At 37.2% G+C, this 24,427-nt stretch overlaps 2 protein-coding genes across 2 annotated transcripts in view; both read left to right on the top strand.

Moving 5' to 3' along the window:
* Positions 1 to 16,545, top strand: part of rab32a (RAB32a, member RAS oncogene family) — a 40,548-nt gene extending 24,003 nt beyond the window's left edge. Inside the window, exons 2-3 of the mRNA XM_056481037.1 lie at positions 6,389 to 6,666; positions 15,348 to 16,545. Of these exons, the coding sequence (XP_056337012.1) occupies positions 6,389 to 6,666; positions 15,348 to 15,497 (428 nt within the window). The 3' untranslated portion in view covers positions 15,498 to 16,545. The remainder of the gene's footprint in view (positions 1 to 6,388; positions 6,667 to 15,347) is intronic.
* A 2,177-nt stretch (positions 16,546 to 18,722) lies between these two features.
* Positions 18,723 to 24,427, top strand: part of adgb (androglobin) — an 86,042-nt gene continuing 80,337 nt past the window's right edge. Inside the window, exons 1-3 of the mRNA XM_056481421.1 lie at positions 18,723 to 18,900; positions 20,814 to 20,949; positions 21,189 to 21,278. Coding sequence (XP_056337396.1) covers positions 18,824 to 18,900; positions 20,814 to 20,949; positions 21,189 to 21,278 — 303 coding nt within the window. The 5' untranslated portion in view covers positions 18,723 to 18,823. The remainder of the gene's footprint in view (positions 18,901 to 20,813; positions 20,950 to 21,188; positions 21,279 to 24,427) is intronic.

The raw sequence follows: 24,427 nt of genomic DNA, 5'->3' as shown, positions 1-24,427 counted from the left end.
ATTAAAAAGCTTTATTTCTCTTGTGCTACAAGATTTTGTTAATAATAATTCAACAAAGGTTTCCATGTTTTGTAAAAAGATTTTAAAGAGCCTCTTAATGAAAACCTCATCTTTAAACACAAAAAATGTCATTCACCTGTCATATGAAGGCGGAGATGTTTGTTTACACTTAAGGAGAATAAGCCTAGCCAATAATATGGTGAAAGCCACAACGTTCTGTGTTAAAAGTAATTCTGAAATCTACATTACATCTCCAAAGCTTCTGAAAACCAAAAATATATAGTATACAATAATTTAAGAAGTAATCTGTTATTTCTTGATTTGAGTATTAAAAGTAGACTTTTCAAATAAAAAACAATAGCCTGCTTAATAATAATAGTAATAATCATTTCTGAATCGATAATTAAATTATAGGCAACAAATAAATGAAAGTAGTTTTTACATCATTATTTGACCATAAATCTGATTTTTATATATATGAAATTAGACTACACATTAGCTATTGTAAGTGGTTTTATGTTTTAGTATATGGAATAGTCTCAATAATGTTTAAGGAAATGTAGGCCTTACAGTGTATATGTGCCGTTTACATAAGTTTTAATTAATATGGAGAATAAATTGCCAAAACTAATATTGAATTTTAAAAAAAGTTTATGTATGTGTGTGTTAATTTTTAATTTGCGCACAAAAAAAAAGAATTTATGCAGATGAGTTAGAAGTTGTTAATCCACCTCGAGTGCCATTACGGACATTTTACATTATAATTAACGTGGTTCAAATAATGGATCTGTGCACTTGTGACACTTGTCACTACTGTATATTGTTCATTTCCTAAATTATGCATCATACTATGGTAGTCCAGGAAACCAATATGTTCACAAGCATGCTGTTGGCCTAAATATAACCATATTAGCTTCTGGGGTTGTTTTATGGAGTTCATTTAACATGTAATCTTTTCATTACCCAAAATGTTTTTTTATAACTTCAAAAATGATCACACTAAGAAAAAGCTATTCTTTTAAAGCCTTTTGAAACCTTTATTCATAACAAAAAGAGTTGTTGCTCATCAGATATTGCCTGAAATTGCTTTAAATATGAAGCATCTTTCCAGACACTGATTTCATAAATTTGCAGTTTGAATGCAGCGAGATGTCAATATCCTTCAGCCTCTTGGCACAGATGCACAAGATGTACTCTTATCTCTCACACACACACACACACACACACACACACACACACACACACACACACACACACACACACACACACACACACACACACACACACACACTCATTGCACTTAGATACCATGAAGTGAAGAACAAAGCAGTGTCAGGCATTACAGACAGGCCCGTGATCATTGTCTTCCTCTGTCTGAACTCTGATCTGAGACGCTGCACTACTGCATAAATACTAGAGTCATCAAACTGCGCTGAAGTCTTTTCTCAGCACACTGGCATTGTTGGTTATATATGTCTAGGCGGCTTGGTTGGTCTTAACACAATAACATACCATTTTGGAAAGTGTGATTTAATGGTGCGTAGGGCTGTGCGATTTGGGGAAAATATCTAATTGCGAATTTTATTTATTTATTTTTGACAGATATTGTGATTTCAGTTTGATTTGTGATTTAATTTTGTAGTCAAGCTTCAGCTCAATCTGTATCGTAGCTTCTTACTGCTAAAATGCCGTGAGTGTTAGTTAAAAAGGAACTGAAAAGATATTAAGTTAATCATTTATTCAAATTTGTTTTTAAATATTCAGAAATAAAACCCTCATATTTTTTCTCCAGAGCAAACAGTAAACACAAATTAAATGACCTTACATTTCTGTAAACATGTTGAACTCAAATTAGGGAGTTAGTGTAGCTTATTAATAAAATAAAAAAATAATAATTATAGAAATACAGAACACTCAGCAAACTAACTGGGCTGAAACAACTCTGAAATTGTACTTTGCTGCTGCTTGCTACTAGATTGAGTGTCACTGGCAATACTTTCAATTGACTTTTTAGCAAGACACTCCTCATATAGCCGTCTGTGGTGCTTTTTTAGGTGCTGGTTGTTGTGTTTCCTTATGCTGTGGCAATTCTTACAAATGACCTGTTTTTGTTCGGTGTCTGTGACTTTGAGACCAAAATATCCCCTTATTACAGATGTGCTGTTTTTCTTTGATACTAATTAATCTATTAATGCTTCTGAAGCGGCAGACGCCACCATGCCACTCGTAAGCAGTTTTCTGTTTGTTTGTTTTATTGTGGGCGTTCTGCATAGCTTGGTCGTGCAATTCTGATTGAGTAAAACAAAAGTGTGCTCACTCAATTGGCTAGTAAAACTATCACACACAGACGGCAGTCGTGCATTTGCTCTGGGTGAGGGAAATTAAATAATGCATACTGTATATGTTTTATATCTCAGCCTCTTGTGATTAGCTAATCGCTACGTTTCAAATTGTGATTGCGATTTTATTCTGATTATTCGCACAGCCCTAATGGTGCGCTTATTTTTATGTTGTGTTGGCTAATTTGGTAGTAGTTTCAAATTTAAAAGACATTGGGTTGTGAATGCAGTATTATGCGAAATATAAGATCTTCAATTGATACTGCTGTTGTAGAAATGCTTTATAATTTACTTCAGTTGAGTAGTAAAATAAAATTAAACACAACAAAAATATTTTTTTGAAATTTGAAATTAAATTATCAAACAAAACAAAAAATATTTGCAATCGAAAATCTAAAATAGCCTAAATTAAAATAAACTGGTTTAAATTGAACATTTAAATAAGCATGTTTTAAAAATTGGCAAAAAGAGATGCAATATTGCTTTAACTAAAGTTTACATTTTAACAAACTGAAACTATTAATAAAAATCACAATATTTACTCTGTTATACTAAAATATAATTCATAATCTTCTGTGTGTGTGTGTGCGCATGTGTACGTGTGTGTGCGTGTGTGCGTGCAAAGCTGCAAAATTTGTCCAAAAGTTTTAATATCAAATTTATATATTAATTTTACTACATAGTTTTATTATACTAAATTAGAAAATGTTTTTCTATTCCAATATAATACAGTACAAATGAATGCAACTATAAAATTACAATTCAAATATGTGTTATTCTTAACTGTCTAAACAATTTAAATGTAATTAAAATATAAAATTATAAAATCTATAACAAAATAAATATAAAAAATGTTCTGTTTTGTAGACAATAGCAGGTTATAAAAAGAACTTTATAAAAATAATTTCAAAGGAATAGTAAACTATGCATATATGACTAAAATACATAATAGGCACAGTTATCACTAATAACCCTGTCAGTCCATCTCTGTTGTTCAATATGTGAACTAATTTGGTAAACAAATTCATTTTTTTTCTATAATTTTTTTCTATTTGTCCATTGCTTGCCTCCTATTTTCTCTCATTCTTCTTCACGTTTTCTCCTCCCCTTACCATCTCTGTTTTAATGCTTCACCATGCTGTATCCGAAAGGAGGTCAAGCCTTTTTTTTCTTATTAGAAATCCATTTTCAGAGATTCAAAAGCTATTCCATTTCCCTAAAATTTCTCAGTTCTTAATCTTTAATTTGACCCCTTTCCTACCTACAATATGCATTCAAAAACAACACCCGAATATAAAACCTTTGCTTATTCTCTTGTTTTATCCACATCAAGGCAGTAAATGTACTGACAGGAGTGTGGTGAATTTAGGTGAGTGGGATATGAGATGGGTGTGTGTGTCCTCTTTGAGTCACTTCTTTGATGTGTTATTAGCAACTACCGCTGGGTGAATCTTTCGCTGCACTCTTCCTTTTTTCTGTCCATCTAGCTTTCGAAGATTTTGCGCCGTGCCGAGCTTTATCCCTCCCCAGGCAAGATGAACTGTGAGACAGAGAAGCACATCCCAGACTGACTGTGACCAGACTCACTCTCACACAGTTTCTGTTGTCTGGAAAAGGAACACTATTGAGAGCAGAAATCCGTTTCATTTGTCATGCTCCCATTGACTCACTTTAAATGAATTGCTTTACATTTAGGACGTTAGCAGATTTGTATCCAATATGGCTTACAAAAGATAAACAAAGAGCCTGTTATTATCACTGTATACAATGGAAGGTTGCGTGCGCGTGCGTGTGTGTGTGTGCGTGTGTGTGTGCGTGTGTGTGTGCGTGTGTGTGTGTGCGTGTGTGTGTGTGCGTGTGTGTGTGTGTGTGTGTGTGTGTGTGTGTGTGCGCGTGCGTGCGTGTGTGCGTGCATTTTTTTTGTGTTTGTGTAATGACATGGCATGTACACCTAAAAAATTACTTTTGCTGCTTGTTTAAGATTTGTTCAAATCTAGGGTTGACACGATACTGGAATTCGATACTAACGGTACTGATATTTTAAAAAACAGCCATTTCCCGCAAACGTTTGAGCAATGTGGAGCACGTTTTTAAACAGAACTGAATTGCCATCGTGTTCACGTGCTCAACAGAAATGACTGTGATTAGCCATGAAGGTTATCGGATCACTGAACTCACCACTGTTTACCGAGTGTAACCACAGATACAGGGACACTTGATAGGTTTAAAGCCACGATTCATCAGCGGATCACTTGTGTCAGCTTATATACAAACCAGCTGATCTACGTGACTTTGAAACACTCCAGTGTCCCTGTTTCTGAGCTTACACAAAGTGTTTTACACCTCCTTTTGAGTAAGGTCCAGGCTGTTAGATCGATATTTATTTGAAAGTCTATTTACAATTCCATCCAAAGATGCGGATTAAACTTATGTGCAAAACTGGAATATCGTAAAACATTTGCGTGTAAAGCAGTTTCTATCCAATGAGTCAATGAGAACAAAATCGTCACTTCCTGATAAACTGGCCACATATATCAAAAAGGAAAAGGAAATTTTCTGCAGTAGGATAAGCAACTGTGGGCCTTTTTGTAGGTATATAATAAATATAATAAAGACATAGAGGGTGGCACAGCAAAAAGGTTGCTGGTTCAAGTCCCGGCTGGGTCAGTTGGCATTTCTGTGTGGAGTTTGCAGGTTTCAGGTGCTCCGGTTTCCCCCCACTGACCATGCGCTATAGGTGAATTGGATGAACTAAATTGGCCATTGTGTATGAGTGTGTGTGTGAGTCAACTGGGTTGCGACCGGAAGGGCGTCCACTGCATAAAATATATGCCGGAATAGTTGGCGGTTCATTCCACTGTGGCAACCGCTGATAAATCAGAGACTAAGTCGAAGGAAAATGAATCAATTAATTAAGACATAGACATTAATTATATGTGTATGCGCACACGCACATATTTGTATTGGTGGTGTTTATGAGGACTCTTCATTGGCATAATCTATTTAGTATACTCTTAAAAATGCTTATTATATCACCTTACCCTAAACCTATACCTAAACCCATTCCTCACAGGAAATGGGACACATTTGGATTGTCAAAAGACCTGGTTAACGATACTTTTTAACAGTTTTGAATAATGAGTAGTCAAGCATAGGTATGTGACATGGTATGTCCTCATAAATCACCTTAACATTATAATACCTAGGTCATTATAATTCATTTTAATTATGTAATAAATGTAAAAGACGCAGCTGCTCAAGATTTCAGATATTTTACAATGTGGTCAGTCTGCTGGTTTGTCTATTAATGTCATCCAGTTATTTTTATCATCATATGATCTGTTAAAACAAAATCACAGTCACAATCACCAGTGATCTAGTCCATACAGACCGCTGGAGAGCTACAAATCCTGTCATGTACTACCGACTCGCACCTGTTCCTGTTTCACCTTGATTACTCACACACACACACACAGCTGGAGAAACGTTATGAACTGATTACTTGGACTTTAAAAGCAACACAGACACACACACCAGTTGCTGAATCTTGTTTATTTGTTTTGTGACATTACGACGCTTTTCCTTTGCCTTGCCTTCCTTTGTTCTGTTTGTTTACGTTTCGTGCTGCCTGTACAGACTATTCATCTGTTATTTGACCACTTTTCTGGACTTGCCTGCATGTACCTGTTTGACCCTGTTGCCTGCCTGACCATTCTCATAATAAACCTGCATTTGGATCCTCAACGCCATTGTCAGCATCCCTCACATAACACACACAGCTTTTTTGATGCACATGTTGCAATTTATTTGGTAAATGTGTTTCGATTGTAGTTTATGCACACTTTTTCTTTTAAGATAAAATGTTTATCCTACTCAGTGGTGCGCAAGTTTTTATGCATATTTATTTTACATCTAGGCATTTTTATGCAATATTTCAAAAAGCCATTAAGATAGGGGGATGGAAACATAGCGATTGAGATGATATGTAACATTTTTGCCGTGTTGTTACAATGATACAATAACATATTTTTTTTTTGTCCCACGTTTAGGTCAGGAGCGCTTTGGAAACATGACCAGAGTTTACTATAAAGAGGCAGTGGGTGCGTTTATTGTTTTTGACATTACTCGAGGCTCCACATTTGAGGCCGTTTCAAAATGGAAGCACGATTTGGACACCAAGGTGAAACTGGCCAATGGCAATCCTATACCTTCAGTCCTTCTGGCCAATAAATCCGACCAGAAGAAAGACGGATCCAACAATTCTTCGCTCATGGATAACTTCTGCAAGGAGGCTGGCTTTTTGGGTTGGTTTGAAACATCAGCCAAGGTAATATAAACTCATTTTGCACTCACTTAAATGTCTGTTTGTAATAGGTCAAACCGAAGCAGAACTTGTCACGAGACATTTTTTAGCTAAGAATAGAAGCTTCTTACTACACCTTTCCTCTCTAATCAGCTCAGACGACCATGAAAGCTGCCATATTAGATCAAGTATTTAAGATGGCTGACATTCTCCATGGTATTAGGGCCAAAACGGCACCACAGCGGCAGATTCTTAAGAACATTAGCCACTCCTCATGCCTGAATCACCAGACACATGTCAAATGTGCAGCGTGTAGCTCATCACGTGAAGCGGGGTGGGGGTCGATTTATGAGGAATGAGTTTATGTCTTGCCTTAAGCTACTGAACTTTGCTCATTGATTAGAATTAGTGATAGTGGTTCTTTGATAGAAAACTTGCATGTATTGGTAATGCTACTTAAAGGGACAGTTTACCTAAAAATGTATATGTGCTGGTAATTTATGCACCATCAGTCCATCCAATGTGTGGCAAGATTTTATTTTTCTTCATAAAATGATATATATAATCTATATATATATAGGCCTGTATGTTGAAGTATATGTTTAGGCTTATACACTTGATGTATGCAAAATTGTTAGCCCTCCATTTTTTCTTTTTCAAATATTGACAGTATTTCCTATAATACTTTTTCTTCTGGAGAAAGTCTTATTTGTTTTATTTTTGCTAGAATAAAAGCAGCTTTTAATATATTTTAAAAACATTTTAAGGCCTATTTAATTTTTTTTAAATGGCTACAGAACAAACCAGTGTTATACAAAGACTTGCGTATTTAACCCAATTAACCTAGTTAAGCCTTTAAATGTCACTTTAAGCTGAATATTTGTATCTTGAAAAATGTCTAGTAAAATATTATTTATTGTCATCAATGCAAAGATAAAATAAATTTATTTATTCAGTTATTAGAAATGAAAATTAAAACAATTATGCTTGGAAATGATCTGTTAAACAGATATTGGGAATTTTTTTTTTTTTTTATACAGGAGGCTAATAATTCAGGCGGACTAATAATTCTGACTTCAGTTGTATACACTGTACAGTATATACGTTTATTTAAAATTCATGGTTATTCCATCAAATATTGATTCCTTAACTCTTCTGAAAATGAGTCTATTTTATACGGATAGCAAATCTCATGGTTCGGATCACACTAAGGTTTTTGAGTCACGGATCGGACCATTTGCTTTCCATTTATACAAAAATATTACTGCAAAAATTATTGGTTTGTAACATCCATTCATTCATTTTCTTTTCGGCTTAGTCCCTTTATTAATCTGGGGTCGCCACAGCGGAATGAACCACCTGGTTTTTAACAAACTTTTTTTAATGTTAACGTAATTTTAATGAAAATAAAACTCAAGAAAGAACCAGCTGAAAAAAAGGAAAATATTCAATATGAATAATGATCTTTGCTACTGTTGCTGATAATGCTAAATCTAAAAATCTAACATCTTGTACAACATTTCATATTTATTTTCAATTAATGATTCAACAATTCACACAAACCCTCATGTTTCATTATAGGTGTCATTTTTGAAAACCTATTCAGTGACTATTTTAAGTGAAGTTTTCAAACTAGTTTCGAGAGGAGCACGTGATATGATTGACTGCAGCTGGCCACTCAGCAACACTCACTAGTTAGCCAATCAGATTAACCCCAACTCACTATAAGTAGCCTAGCTAGAACTACTCTCTTATCTTCGTTTTCCGAAGAAACCCCCCATCCACCCCTTCTCCTCCTTTTTTCCTTTACCACGGGGAGCTCTCGAGAACCACCTGATCTCGTACTCCCCTCATATGCTCTATGGACCAGGCGGGAGCCCTGGGCTCACCTATCTCCGAGCTCAGGGTTCTCTCCCGGGACAGCATGCCAAACTTGCTAACAGTTGTCAAACAATATCTAAGTGTGAACTCTTGAATGGATGTTTTTCGCCACCCATTGGTTACATAATGTAATTGCTACAACATACACCGGTGTCAAGTTCCATTAAATGGTCATTTTAATCTTTACCATAAACATCAGTGTTTATATCTGAACTATTAACTGTTCTCCCAGTACTTCTGTGTTATTAAATTGTTTGTAACTAACTGAAAAAGTAAAAACTGAATCTCTCGATCAAACACAGATTTGAATGCAGCGCTTCGAAGAATTAATAAGCATATGTAAATCATTATCATTTATAATTCATGTTACATGGGTTTGAATTGAGATCACAATCTTTTAATACTTAATTGTGCAGCTTCACACTGAATGCATTAATGCAGGCTATATTATTTTATTTTATTTTTTTCAGGCATTACGACATTAATACTTATGCCTCGTGATTATACATCAAGGTATTATGAAGGTATTCTTAGTGCCAAACGACTGTCATTGCTGAGCAAGATTATTAGTCCTATCTTTCACAGTACCAGCTGAATCTTAAAAACACTGCAAGAATAAAGGTGTGTGTTTATAGTCTTACATCAGTGTTTTCTTTAATATATTTTGCACATTAGTCTTCTCTCTTCCCCTGCACATGCGTCTGAAGCATGCTGAGTGGATCTGGAAAAATTAAGTTGCCTTGATAGAAATGGTCTGTGGATAGAGACTGAAGAAAAAAAAGAGGAGGAGAAGGAAGTGTCTGTTTTTTTTGTTAATTCTGGCGAATACATTGACTTGAGTAGCATGTGATTTGTGTAGGTATTTAACGCCCTGTTAAATTGTAGCCCTTGGAATGCATTTCTAAGTTGCAACGTTTTGGCCTTAAATATCTTGAGTGCGTCTTGCTATTTAAAGTGTTTGTTCACTTTGTGTCTGGTCTGCGCAGTTTAACAGAAGGTGTCTCATCAGTCAGTCTGCGTAAGCACATGTTTCTGAAATAGATCTCTCCATTAGGGACTCAAGCACACAGATGTCTGGCAGGAAGCTCTGGCACCTGTCGTGTGTAAATGTGTGTGTGCATGCACGTGCATGTATGGTGAAAACTGTATGCCTGCTCTCATCTGTCAGGACCTCCTTATGTTCAGGCAAGTCTCTTTTCTGACTGGCAGAAAGAGATTTATTTTGGTCTCATTGTTCTGCATTTTGTTTTTGCACCTTGCGTGTCTCTTTCCTGAATAAAATGACACTTGAATGAACAAATATTTATGAAAACTAGTTGTGGATAACAGAAGAATTAGTGAGTCAATGAATTAATGCCATTCAATAGAAATAAATATTAAATAAGTGTGAGGTATGATCTAATAATATGATATAAATTGGCAGAAATACAGGCAGACTGGGAGAGGCAAAGGTTGGGAGACACAGCAATTATGTGACTGGAAATTGCATTAGTTCATCCTGAGGCAAACAAAAAGGCTTCCATTTGAGTTATTAAAGTTTAAAAAAAAAAGTTTTAATATAAACATGTGACCCTGGATGATAAAACCAGTCTCATTTTGCTTTGGTATATTTTTGGCAATAGGAAAAAAATAAATTTTTTTTCTTTTGTATGAAGTAAAAATCAAGTTATGAATTTCCTACTGTACATACACTCACCGGCCACTTTATTAGGTACACCTGTCCAACTGCTTGTTAATGCGAATTTCTAATCAGCCAATAACATTGCAGCAACTCAATGCATTTGGGCATGTAGACATGGTCAAGAGGATATTTGTGGGGGATATTTTCTTGGCACACTTTGGGCCCATTCGTATCAAATGAGCATCGTGTGAACGCCACAACCTACCTGAGTATTGTTGCTGACCATGTCCATCCCTTTATGACCACTTCTGATGGCTACTTCCAGCAGGATAACATGCCATGTCATAAAGCACAAATCATCTGGTTTCTTGAACATGACAATGAGTTCACTGTACTCAAATGGCCTCCACAGTCACCAGATCTCAATCCAATAGAGCACGTTTGGGGTGTGGTGGAAGGGGAGATTCGCATCATGGATGTGCAGCCGACAAATCGGCAGCAACTGCGTGATGCTATCATGTCAATACGGACCAAAATCTCTGAGGAATATTTCCAGTACCTTGTTGAATCTATGCCATGAAGGATTAAGGCAGTTCTGAAGGCAAAAGAAGGTCTAACCCAGTACTAGTAAGTTGTACCTAATAAAGTGGCCGGTGAGTGTATATGCTAATCATTATATGTTTTGTGGTCCCGGGTCTTATATTTAGTCTCAATAGTTTCATTTACATTTAATTTAATTAAAACAAAACTAAGAATGTAAATAATCAATTATAGACACTTAAAAAACAAAGTGGACAGGAGGTTTCATATTAGTGTTATTTTGTGTAAGAAACAAAAGTGCACACACACAAAAAAATCACAATTCTTATTAAAATGCGGAAAATATGCAAATTAAGCAAGAGATAAAATAAACTTACTTTGATATTTTTTTATGTCATACTACATTTAAATATATATTTTAAATCCTTTAAATATTTAAACAGAAAAATCGCAACCTTTTATTTTACTGTTGTGTGTCGTAAACAAATACAGTGCTTCAGTGGGCTCTTTAGTTTTAATTGATTATCATCATCATAATTTCACAGCGTGTCTTTGGACACAGTTCAAAAAAACCTCTCAATGGCCCATACAAATCTCGAAAATGGTAATAATTTCAATCAACGTTCCCACAAAAGAGGTCACAACAGGTCACTGCCCTCCAAATTAAGCAAGCATGCAGTCCGCTTTCTGAAAACCATGCTTCAAAACGGTCTTAAAGTATTCATAACTAGCTTGAAATTTCAAGTTATTTACACAGCTCCCTTCAAGCAAATAGTGCTCCATGGTGCCATTCATTTGCATTTTTAATTTTCTTGTTTTTCCCTCCCTCAATACTGCTCTCTTTCACCAGTACCGGGATGAATATTGTGCTTTGGGTGAATGACAAGCACGGATGGTTGGCTTTTGCTTAACCTTTCTGTTTTCTGCCCTTTCCCTCAATTCACACTCATTCACACGCTCTCGCTTTGAAGCCACAGACTGCTTAAGGATAAAGGGAAGTAAATGGAAAGCGAGTGGATTGTCTGGAAAGAGTGATGAAGAGTCGTGTAGGCGGATGCCATCAGTCCAGCTTTTTGCTCAAGTGCCTCTTAAAGCTTCCCCACACACTCAATTTAACTTCACAAAATGGCTTTTGATCGTTTGGTAAATTATCTAAATTTAGTGGAATTGTTTCAGTGTCGAGTAGGTTTAAAAGCTCTATTCACAGAACTCCAAAGAAGGCATTTTGAAGTTTTTGTAAATGTAATGCAAGATTGCATTTATTTTAACCAAAACACAGTAAAAAAGTAGTATTGTGAAGAAGTATCACTGTTTTACTGTTGTTTTGATTGCGCAAAGTTCCATCCTGCTTTAAGCACTCCACTATCATCCCAATCCCGAAGAAGCCAAAGATCACAGGACTCAGTGACTATGGACCTGTTGCCTTAACATCTATGGCCATGAAGTCATTAGAAAGACTGGTGCTAGCATATCTGAAGGACATCACTGGACCCCTGCTGGACCCCCTGCAGTTTGCCTATAGAGCAAACCGGTCTGTGGATGATGCAGTCAACATAAGACTGCATTACACCCAACAACATCTGGACAAACCAGGGAACTATGCCAGGATTCTGTTTGTGGACTTCAGTTCTGCCTTTAACACCATCGTCCCATCACTGTTCGAGTACAAACTGACCCAGCTTTCTGTTCCTAGCTCTCTCTGTCATAGATCACCAGCTTTCTGACAGATAGACAACAGCTAGTCAGAATGGGCAAAATCACATCCGACAGCCGCACCATCAGCACCGGTGCCCCCCAGGGATGTGTTCTCTCCCCACTGCTCTTCTCCCTGTACACCAACGACTGCACCGCAAAAGACCCCTCCACCAAGCTCCTTAAGTTTGCAGACGACACTACTGTTATCGGCCTCATCCGGAACGGTGACGAGTCTGCATACAGACAGGAGGTGGAGCGGCTGGCTTTATGGTGCAGATACAACAACCTGGAGCTGAACAATCTCAAAACAATGGAGATGATTGTGGACTTTAGGAGAAACACCCCTGCACTCCCCCCACTCACCATCATGAACAGCACTGTGGTTGCAGTAGAGTCATTCAGGTACCTGGGCACCACCATCTCTCAAGATCTGAAGTGGGACACTCACATAGACTCTATTGTGAAGAATGCCCAGCAGAGACTGTACTTTCTTCGTCAGCTGAGGAAGTTTAACCTGCCACAGGAGCTGCTCGTACAGTTCTACTCAGCTGTCATCCAATCCATCCTCTGCACTTCAATCACCATCTGGTTTGGCTCAGCTGCCAAAACCGACCCCCGTAGACCACTAGTCCGGACTGCTGAACGAATCACTGGCACAACCCTTCGTACACTTCAAGAACTGTTCTCTTCCAGAGTGAGTAAAAGGGCTCGCAAAATCACTCTGGACGCTTCCCACCCAGCACATTACCTGTTCGAACTGTTACCGTCTGGTCGGCGCTTCAGAGCACCTAGCACAAAAACAGCTATCTACCTCAGGCTATCTACCCCATGAACAGTTAAATATTGCCCTACTGTGCAATAAACATGTACAATACTTTCTCCATTCACATTTGTACACAGCACCTTATAACCTGTATATTTATAACAAATCTGTACACACAATTCAACATCCAGATTTTTTTGACTAACTGCATCTCTGTTTAATGTTTATCATTTTTGTTTTTTCATATTTATTTTGTGTTGTCACTTGTCACTTTATGTACACTGGAAGCTCCTGTAGCCAAAACAAATTCCTTGTGTGTGTGAAGCGCACTTGGCAACAAAACTGATTTTTAAAGTAATGTAGTTTTTAATATATGTACGCTATACACTAACCGGCCACTTTATTAGGTACACCTGTCCAACTGCTCGTTAACGCAAATATTTAATCAGCCAATCACATGGCAGCAACTCAATGCATTTAGGCATGTAGACATGTTCAAGACGATCTGCTGCATTTCAAACCGAGCATCAGAATGGTGAAGAAAGGGGATTTAGGTCATTTTGAATGTGGCATGGTTATTGGTGGTAGAGGGGCTGGTCTGAGTATTTCAGAAACTGCTGATCTACTGAGATTTTCACACACAACTATCTCTAGGGTTTACAGAGAATGTTCTGAAAAAGAGAAAATACCCAGTGAGTGCCAGTTCTGTGGGCGCAAATGCCTTGTTGATGCCAGGGGTCAGAGGAGAATGGCCAGACTGGTTCGAGCTGATAGAAAGGCAACAGTAACTCAAATAATCACTCGTTACAACTGAGGTATGCAGAAGAGCATCTCTGACACACAACACTTTCAACCTTAAGGGGGATGGGCTACAGCATTAGAAGACCACAAGTGCCACTACTGTCAGCTAAGAACAGGAAACTGAGGCTACAATTCACAAAGGTGCACCAAAATTGGACAATATATTGAAAAAGCTTTGCCTGGTCTGATGTTTCTTTATTTCTGCTGCAAAATTTAGATGGTAGGGTCAGTATATATATATATATATATATATATATATATATATATATATATATATATATATATATATATATATATATATATATAGATAGATAGATAGATAGATAGATAGATAGATAGATAGATAGATAGATAAAATTTATTCCTGTGATGGCAAAGCTGAATATTCAGCATTACTACTCCCATTTTCAGTGTTACATGCCCTTTCTTAAATCATCTTAATATGCTAATATCATAGCTGAAAACAATTTTGTGCAAACAAGTTTAAACCATCAAGGGTGTGAAATGCATGCAGGTAATGCAACACAATCTCATGGCAATTTGTAACATTTTGATTTAGTGGATAATTCGTATGAATTCGTACGATCTAATTCGTACAATTTAGTACGATTTGCTCATCCCCCAATGACGATTGGGTTTAGGGGTGGGGTTAGGTGCCATGCCTCCTTTTTAAAATTGTACAATTTCGTACACCTGAACTCGTATGAATTCGTATGAATTAGCCACTAAACTGACAAAACGTAAAATACTTGCGTTTTCTTGTGAGATCAGGCTGGGTAATGAACTATCATTATGATCAGGAACCACATTATTAAATGAGTGTGATAGACACGATAAAACCAAACCGATTCTTTGTCTTGACAGTGTCCAAGGCTAAACCTGCAAAGGCTTTACCTTCTTGTGGAAAAGGGGTGGAGAGCAGAAGCTTATTTGCATTAAACTAGACACACACAAAACAGTGTTTTTGCTTCCACATAAAAATGGCTAAAATTGATTTTATAGCATGGTATAATAAATGAACTGTGGGGTATTGATCTGTGGTATTGATCTGTTAGCTGAAACTTGTATCAGCCACTTGAAACTTACACTACATGATGTAATAAAGGGCAAACGGGTCTCCTTGTTAAGATGTGTGAAGCTCTGTTTTAACTTTAGTACAAAAATCTTAAGTTACATTTGACTTTCTGTTTATTCCCATCTTATTTTTTATTGTCATTGTTTTGGAAAATACAGTTCATGCTGCTCATATGGCATAATAAATAAATAAATAAATAATTAACATTGTGTCAGAATTGTCAACATATTTTGTGCTCTGCAACAGAAAAAAAATCACAGGTTTAAAACGGTAAGGAATTATATTTACATGACCTATCCCTTTAACATTTGACTCTCTGTTCACTGCAGGAGAACATCAACGTGGACGAGGCTGCCCGGTTCTTGGTGGAGAACATCCTTCTCAATGATAAAGGTCTTCCGTATGAAGAGAACAATGGTGACAAGATTAAACTAGACCAACAAACTGCGCCTGCTGAGAGCAAGTCAGGTTGCTGCTAGTGCGGACGCTCACGTGTGTCCCATCATCTGCCATAGAAAGCAGGCAGGAGGCCAGGGACCGAGCTTAACAAATTCAACAGACCAAACCCATGGATCACAAACATATCCAGGGGTCGACAGACGCGTGTCAGTTTGGGCTCTAAATGGCGAGACGACATCACTGCCAGAGGATCAGATGAAAACATATTTCTTTTGCTTTGTATGACTGTTTATCTCTTTTCTCTCACTCCGTTTTGTGTTTGTCTCTTTTTTGTGCGTCAAGCAAGTTACTTCAATGTGTACGTGTACGCATGAATGAATGATACAAAATGGGTGTCATAGGACCAGGTAAATACCAGTAGAAGTTCTTAGCCAAAATTAGATTAAATAGGGTGAGCTGTTTTAATATATTCTGGACTATTTGCGTTCGCTGCTGGGAATTGCCACCCTAAATTTTGCAGGAAAAAAAAAGTTCTCAAGATGTCACTTTATGACAAAATAGTCCGTATTCCCAGGGCATTTAGTCTGTTGTGAAGATCCAACCATGATTAGTCTTGATGTCTACAAATTTTATCATGAGGAAAGAGAGATTAATATGAGATCTGTAAGTATATCGGGCTATAAGCTTGTAAATATGTGGTTCAGAGAATAAAATCATGTTGGGTTTCCTCAGACTCAATGTTAATATTGAGGTATGTTTATAAATAGTTTTTTTAATTGGTACTGAATGAGGGATCTGAGCACCTGCTCTATCCATGGCTTTATTCTACAACAAAGGCAGATATACCTTTTTTAATATGCTGGATGATCAAATTTATCAAGTTTGCAAACAAATGTTTGTTGAAGTAACAAGGACAATAAAATGTTTTAAAGTGATAATGAGTTTTCAATGAATATGTGAGAGAATGTGCCTTAAAATGTTAAATTAAATCACAAAAGTATAATTATAATAATAATAATGTGATAAAGATGTTTAAAAACTGTTTTAAAAAAGAAAGCATCTGAGCACCAACTCTGCAGTTGATTGACAGCTTGTGAACCAATAACATAATAAAATGTACACTGTAAAGATGGTTTCATTCATTTATTCATTCATTTTTAATAGTTTTTCTGGGGCCAGGTTGCGGGGGCAGCAGTCTTAGGAGAGAGCCCCAGAGTTCCCTCTCATTAGACACTTGCTCCAGCTCCTCCGGGGGGATCCCGAGGGATTCCCAGGGCAGCCGAGAGACATAGTCCCTCCAGCGTGTCCTGGGTCTTTCCCGAGGCCTCCTCCCGGTGGGACATGCCTGGAACACCTTCCTAGGTAGGCGTCCAGGAGGCACCTTAAACAAATGCCTGCGCCACCTCAGTTGACTTCTCTCGATGTGGAGGAGTAGCGGCTCTACTCTGAGCTCCTCCCGTGTGTCAGAGCTCCTCACTCCATAAGGGTGCACCCTGCCATCCTGCGAAGGAAACTCATTTCAGTATCTGAGATCTTGTCCTTTCAGTATCTGAGATCTGGTCAGAGTAAGAACGTAGATTGACCGGTAAATCATGAGCTTTGCCTTTTGGCTCAGCTACTTCTTTACCACAACAGACCGGTACATCGACTGCATTACTGCTGCCGCTGCACCATTCCACCTGTCAATCTCACGTTCCATCCTTCCCTCACTCGTGAACAAAACCACAAGATACTTAAACTCCTCCACCTGGGGTAAGGACTTTCATCCAACCTGGAGATGGCAAGCCACCTTGGCTAAACCAAGATGGTTTAATTATTATAAAGTATATTTGAGACTTTAAGTACTGTAGTTTGTATCAATTCATTTCTTTGCACACTGATATTACAAAACAGAGAGCTAATGATAATGTCTTGAATGACGTGGAAGCATTTTTTTCATGTGCCATAAAAAGGAAGAGGAACATACTTTTTTTTTTCCTTTATCCAAAAGCACCCCAAGTCCTTAGTGGGCAGTTAGCTCTCTGCAGCTCTTACATGGTCCCCCACTGAAGCTAAGCAGGGCTGAGCTGGGTCAGTACCTGGATGGGAGACCAAGGTAAGGCTAAGTTGCTATTGGAAGTGGTGTTCGTGAGGCCAGCTGTGTGGGTCCTAATGCCCCAGTATATTGAAGGGGACTCTATACTGCTCAGTGAGTGCCGTCTTTCAGCTGAGACGTTAAACTGAGGTCCTGATTCTCTGTGATTGTTTAAAATCCCAGGATGTCCTTCAAAAAAAAAGAGTAAGGGTTTAACTCTGCCATCCTGGCTATATTTGCCCACTGGCCTTTGTCCATCATGGCCTCCTAACCATCCCCATATCATGATTGGCTTCATAACTCGTAATTGGTCTCCTCTCCACAAATCAGCTGGTGTGTGGTGTGCGGTCTGGCGCAATATGGCTGCCGTCGCGTCATCCAGGTGGATGGTGCACACTGGTGGTGGATGAGGAGATTCCCCCAATGTGTAAAGTGCTTTGAGTGTCCAGAAAAGCACTATATAAATGTATGGAATTATTATTATTACTATTATTATCCTCATAAAATTAGCCTTCAGGATTTAACAGACAACGTATTAAAATGTGTAAGGTCTCTTTTCCACATTTTAATAACAAAGCAATAGGAGCAGAGGAGGTATATTTTGTGAACAAACTGTTTTAAGTCAGGTCTTTTAAATTGTTAAGCAGGTTTACAAAGCCAGTCTGGACGATACAACTCTAACTCGTATTGAGTAGGCTGTTTTATTTTCATTAATTGAATCATAGAAAAATACTGCAGGGGGAGGAAATAGACACTTTTTCCTATTACCCAATGGTTTGCGTTGACTAGGAGTAATTTTGTTAACATTCTCCTCATCAAATATTCAATAATACAAATTATTTTTAAGCATAGTGTGAATAATCTAATAAAATCGTTAGAACATGGATAGAAACATTATTTTTAAAAGCTCGATAGAAAAACAACGCAAAATGCGGAACTGACAGGTGGTGCGTAATGACCCAATAACGCGTTGAGTTAAAGGGTAAGTGATTCAGTAATTTTGGTATCGATTCTCTGAAGTGAACTGTTTGAAAAACGATTCCCTTCCCAATTCCCATCGCCAAACGCCAGTGAATAGACTCAGGGGTTTGTTTGGGCAGGTCAGGAGGAGTTCATTGGCACGAGGAGGTAATAAAGCTCTGAGCTGCGCTCGAGCTGTCGGCAATCCCGAGCGGGCCTGTCGCCTAGCAACATAGCAAACTTTCCATGCTGACTGAGTGTCACCCTGGGCATCGCTTCCTATTCATCATTATCTTCTGTGCTTTAATCAGCCAAGTGTTTCTTCAGATCATGAACTCTTAGAATAAGAAATAAGGCCTACATACACTTGCAATGTCGAAGGCACCCAAGAAAAAGGCGTCCGCCTCCAGCCTCGTCGCTTCTTCGCCTGGACACTCTCCCAAAAAAGAGTAAGATTTAGCTGACTATTCGTTAATTCATCCTTGCCGTGTATCATGATGGCCTTGACATATTTCCACAGTGTGAATAAGTCGTTTACTGTATAAATAACAAATCCTTTATTGCACCTTAAAACTTTAATGTCATATGTTTGTTTTTGGGCTCATGAAAGTTGTTTTTGTTTTACTTATATAATACTGATTTGATACTTTTGTATTTGTTAATTTATTCAAATTTCCTATCCGCTTAAATGAGTGCCTAAAACTATTTAGCGTTTGTTATATCATATTTTACTAAATTGTTTTAAATTATGTCTTTATCCTAACGTTACTATGAAATTATTGTGCATTAAAGTCAGCTATAGACCATTTCAATGTGGTCATGTTATTGGCCCATGAACATTTCCTGCTTGTTATCTAACTTTTCCAGAACTAAGAGGCAATTCAATCATAACTTCATATTAAAAATGGCTATCATAACATTATTTATCAATATGGCTCTTTTTGGATTATCGGAAGCTATAGAAATTCAAAATATAAAACAGGAAATACCCTGGGACCATTGTTTTTGTTTACATCCCTCAAAATGGTCGATATTGTGAATTTTGACATCTATTTTGTTTGTGTAAATTGTGAATCTAATATATACTATAAAAATTTATAAAAAATATGTGCATACGAATCAACTTTATTTCTAAAATGTTGAAATACCAATTACATGTCAATATGAATACTTTCTTAACAGTAATAATAATTAAATTGATGCTCATCCATTTTAAGAGGGCTGCATGTTAACATTTTTAGATATCACCTTTTTCATTGTGAATGTGTAAAGCACTGGTAATGAGAAAACAGACCCTCCACAACTTTCTAAGAGATCTACAAAAGCCCGTAAACAGATGTCTGTGCAATGTACTCAGAACATTGACATAAAGCTGGTGCAGATGTACAGTATACACATTATAACATGTTAGATGTGAGTATATCTAACTATGTACTAAGTTATGATCAGGGGGGTCCAAAATTGTATACTTTACTTTAGAGTGAAAAACAGTATGTAAGCTGAGTAGTGTGTCTGAATTAGTATAAGTAGAATTAGTAAAAACCGATAGACTCCAAGTTCCCGAAGTACAGTAGTCGTCTTTCGGATGAGACATTAAACCATGGTCCTGACTCTCTGTGGTAGTTAAAAATCCCAGAATGTCCTTCAATAAAAGAGTAGAGGTTTATATGGAACAAAATCAATGCCAAAAGTATTGAAATAAAAAGCTTGTCGAATAGCACTAACTGAAAAAAAAATAATACACTGAATTAACAACTGATTGCATTTTAGTGAATTGAATTGCCAGGGTTTGTAATTTAGGTCCATAAATTTCACACAGCTGTTTGTGTAAGCTGTGAATATTTCAATTCAAAACACAATTTCATACTTAAATCAAAGACCTTAGAATCGTCGCGTCATCCAGGTGGATGCTGCACACTGGTGGTGGATGAGGAGATCCCCCCCAAAAATGTGTAAAGAGCTTTGAGTGTCCAGAAAAGTGCTAAATAAATGTTAGGAATTATTATTATTGTTGTTATTACTATTATTATTACTACCAATTATGGATTAAATGGGCACTTAACTATTCCATTAGGCCACAGAAAAGGGTTTAGGAAAGACAGTGAGAAAGGATTTAGTAGTATTTGGTTTAATTAATGCTACTCATGCTATATGGAACATTAATGATTCATAGAGAAAGTTCAAACTCAAATGTAGTAGGCTATATTCTAAGTTTGTGGACACAGTAACCAGTGCACAATTATGAGCAAATTACTGGCTGCAGTTCACTTAACTGCCTCTGGAGTTGCTGATAACAAGGCATTCTGAGCTTTATATACTGTAGCATTAACTGATCATATAAAAAATCCTGCCTTTTCTTTAGAGCATCGTCGTTGGTTGGTGCATCAGAAAGCCCTGTAGAGTCAAAAAAGAGTCTCATTTCTCTCTGGCCGGAGTGGAATGACACAGATGTCAATGCAGAAAAATGGGATGCACCTAAAGCCCCCAAGGATAGCAAGGTGAGCTTAAATATACAGATTGAAATTGAAAATTCAGTTGGTGTTCATTTAATAATAATGAAATAATGAAGTTATAAAGAATTCAAAGTGTTACTGTATGTTGGTATACAGTAAGTCAGTAAACTGTTTCAGTAAACCCTTTGGCTTCAGAGCTAGAAAAACACAGCTGGCATTGTGCTCTTTGTAATTTGATCAGTATTCTTTAATTGCTTTTACTGTGTATTTTATGTAACCAACAGCTCTTTGATGACCCAGAAGGGAAGGTTGAACTTCCTTCTTCCTTGAGGATACACACTTGGAAACGACCTTCAGACTTCATACTTAAAAAGGTAAGAGTTAATCCAAGTGTGTTTCACGCCTCCTTTTGAGTAAAGGTCCCGGCCGTTAGATCGCCCCCTGGGGGCTGGCTGCAGTACAAGTCCTAAAGCCTGCCTCCTCTGTGTTAACGAACGAGACTTGAGCCCAAATAAAAAAATTATTTAATCTTGCAATAAATATCCTGAAAGATGGTTTTGGTCAGTTTAATGCTATAAAAATGGGGCGTGTCATCGTGATTGATCGTTTCTCTAAGCAGACTGTTGTAGCTTCGGGAGGAGACTGAAGTGTATTATTCTATTTCTGTGGTTTTTTACCATGATAAAATGAGTTGAGCAATAAACTATACTTTCTAACCTACAGGATCTGATGGATCATTGTTTATTCTGTAAAGTCAGGCTTATTTATTTTTATTAGGCTTTATTTTTAGTTTGCTGATAAACGCCTAGCCATGACGGGGAATATACAGGGGATCGTTATCAAGCAGTAATTCTCTTTATGGGTCTGAAATAACTATTAGGAAGACACAAGTAATGTTAGCCTATCTCCACATTAATCTCCTGTAATGTTATTGGACGTCTCTGACATTTAGAGTTTTGGAATGTTGTCAAGGTAATCAACTGAATTTGCTGTTATAAAATATTAATGTTCTAGAAACAGAATTTTATATAACAAATAGAGCTGTAAATGTTCTATATTATTCATACACATCATATACCGTTGACTTTTTATTTGAAAACACCTACTAATCATTAAAATGAAGGTAAATTCTTATTTGCCAGATATTAAGGCATGGAATAAACCAAACGAAAATGGAGGCAAAAAATGATAAACAAAATTCAAGCGATTGCAGCAGCTGATAGATCTATATCAAATAGACATCAGTTGATGTATTAATACTGCTAAGTTTACTGTACAAATTGACAAGTATTATTTTATATAGTGCAGGGATGAGATGTGTAAATATCCTGTTGATATTTAGAAATCTTGCTGTGTTTATATCTTTTAAACGCACAATTTTTCCCGCATGGCAAATTGCTGTCCATGATGTGTATATTTTGGGTCCGATTGATTGGTAATCAAGCATAAAACCTTTCTAAAATGTATGTGCTGTTTATATGTTATTGTTTAAATTATTGTTAATATTTCTAATCCCCATGAAGATAATAAATACCAACAACCCGTTATAGAAGAAATATGTTTTACTCGTAGCTTAGTCTAACTTAGGCTAGAGTGTTTGAAAGATCGCTTATTATCAAAAACAGCTTACATCACACAGTTTTTAAATTGTATATCATTACGGGTTTTTAAATGTAAGTGCTTATATTTATATTAGCGAGCCTTTGTTATAGTGCAGATACGAGCGGTCAGATGAGAAGTTCGGGGGGCAAGCGTTTGGTTGGAAGCTTGATTCCGTGGCTCCACCTCTGGCTCCATCTAGTTCCTCTTGCGCATGCCCAGGCTCCAATTTCAGCAGTCTTTTGTGCCCATCATGAGGCATTTTGCCTTCAAAGCGTTCTATGGGAAAAGGCGCTGTTGCGTCGTCCATATATTTTTTACAGTCATTGGTTAAGTCCAGCGTAGCAGGTCCAACAAACTCCATTAACCTAATAAAGTCACATTTTTAGCTTTGGCATAACAACATATGTCAGCTACTTTCTTTTTTAAAATATTTTTTTAGGGTTTTTTCACCTTTATTTGGAAAGGACAGTAGAGGTAAGAAACTATTGGGAGCAGAGAGAGGGGAAGGGTTGGCAAAGGACCTCGAGCCGGTAATCGAACTCGGGTCACCGTGAGCACCATTGTGCTATATGTTGGCACACTTAACCACTAGGCTATTGACGCCGACATGTCAGCTACTTTCAAAGTGTGCTTGATTAGAGAAGTTAGATTAATTGTGTTTCAGTGTAATGCAAAGTTCCACACCAAAACTAAACCAAAGTATGACCAACAAACACGCATACTTGTACATTTTATGTTGACCCTGTTTTTTAACAGAGAATCCAATCCAATTACAGCTGTAATGCAGAGCTTAATTGATGAAATCTGTTTATGCAGCTCTCATATGAGTAGGGGTTGTGATTAAATTACCTCATGCTGGCAGAACATTTCATATCATTCCTCTCGTTTAGATGAGTCTACAGTGGGCAAGTCACGGGATGTTAAAAAAATCGCAAAAAAGCAGCAAAATCCAAACATAATCAAGGGTAGGAACTAGAGCTCTGAAACCAATTATTTTTTTGCCATCTGACTAGCTTTATTTAAAATGTTTAATTGACAGAACGCATGAAGTTTAGATCTGTTGTTATTTCCATGGCAACAATTGGAATTAAAAAAATGTTTGACTCTTTTCTGCAAGTATGTAACTAATATCAAGAGCCTTCACTTTGCATTTGATTAAAAGTCCATTAACAGAGGGCTATCAAATATTCATGGAATCATGTCTCTCAGACTGTCAATATGATCTGTGACACTGGTGGGGTAATGCATTTGAGAAGAAACTGATTTATTTATTTTTCTCCTTTAATTACAAAGTGTAAACAACAATAATTAGTTATAATTATATTTATTTAGTGCTTTAGAAATGTCTGTGCGCGACACGGTGGCTCAGTGGTTAGCAGTGTCACCTTACAGCAAGAAGGTCGCTAGATTTAGTCCTGGCTGGTTCAGTTGCCATTTCTGTGTGGAGTTTGCATGTTCTCCCCGTGTTCACCTGGGTTTCCTCCGGTTGCTCACATTTCCCCCTCAGCCCAAAGACATGTGCTATAGGTGAATTGAATAAACTAAATTGGCTGTAGTGTGTGTGTATAAATGAGTGTGAATGGATGTTTTCCAGTACTGGGTTGCAGCTAGAAGGGCATCCTCTGTGTAAAACATGCTGGATAAGTTGGCGGTTCATTCCGCTGTGGTGACGCCAGATTAGTAAAGGAATTAAGCCGAAAAAGAAAATGAATGAATAATTGAAAATTGGCCGTAGTGTATGTGTGTGATTGAGTGTGTATGGATGTTTCCCAGTAATGGGTTGCAGCTGGAAGGGCATCCGCTGTGTAAAACATATGCTGGATAAGTTGGCGGTTGTTTCTGCTGTGGTGCTGATGACAAAGTCGAAAGAAAATGAATGAATGAGAAATGTCTGTTCTGCACAACAAGGCTACATTTATTA

The sequence above is a fragment of the Danio aesculapii genome, chromosome 20 (assembly GCF_903798145.1).
Source record: "Danio aesculapii chromosome 20, fDanAes4.1, whole genome shotgun sequence".
Lineage (NCBI taxonomy): Eukaryota > Metazoa > Chordata > Actinopteri > Cypriniformes > Danionidae > Danio > Danio aesculapii.
Note: the sequence above shows the minus strand (reverse complement) of the source record. Positions and strands in the feature narration are given on the sequence as shown.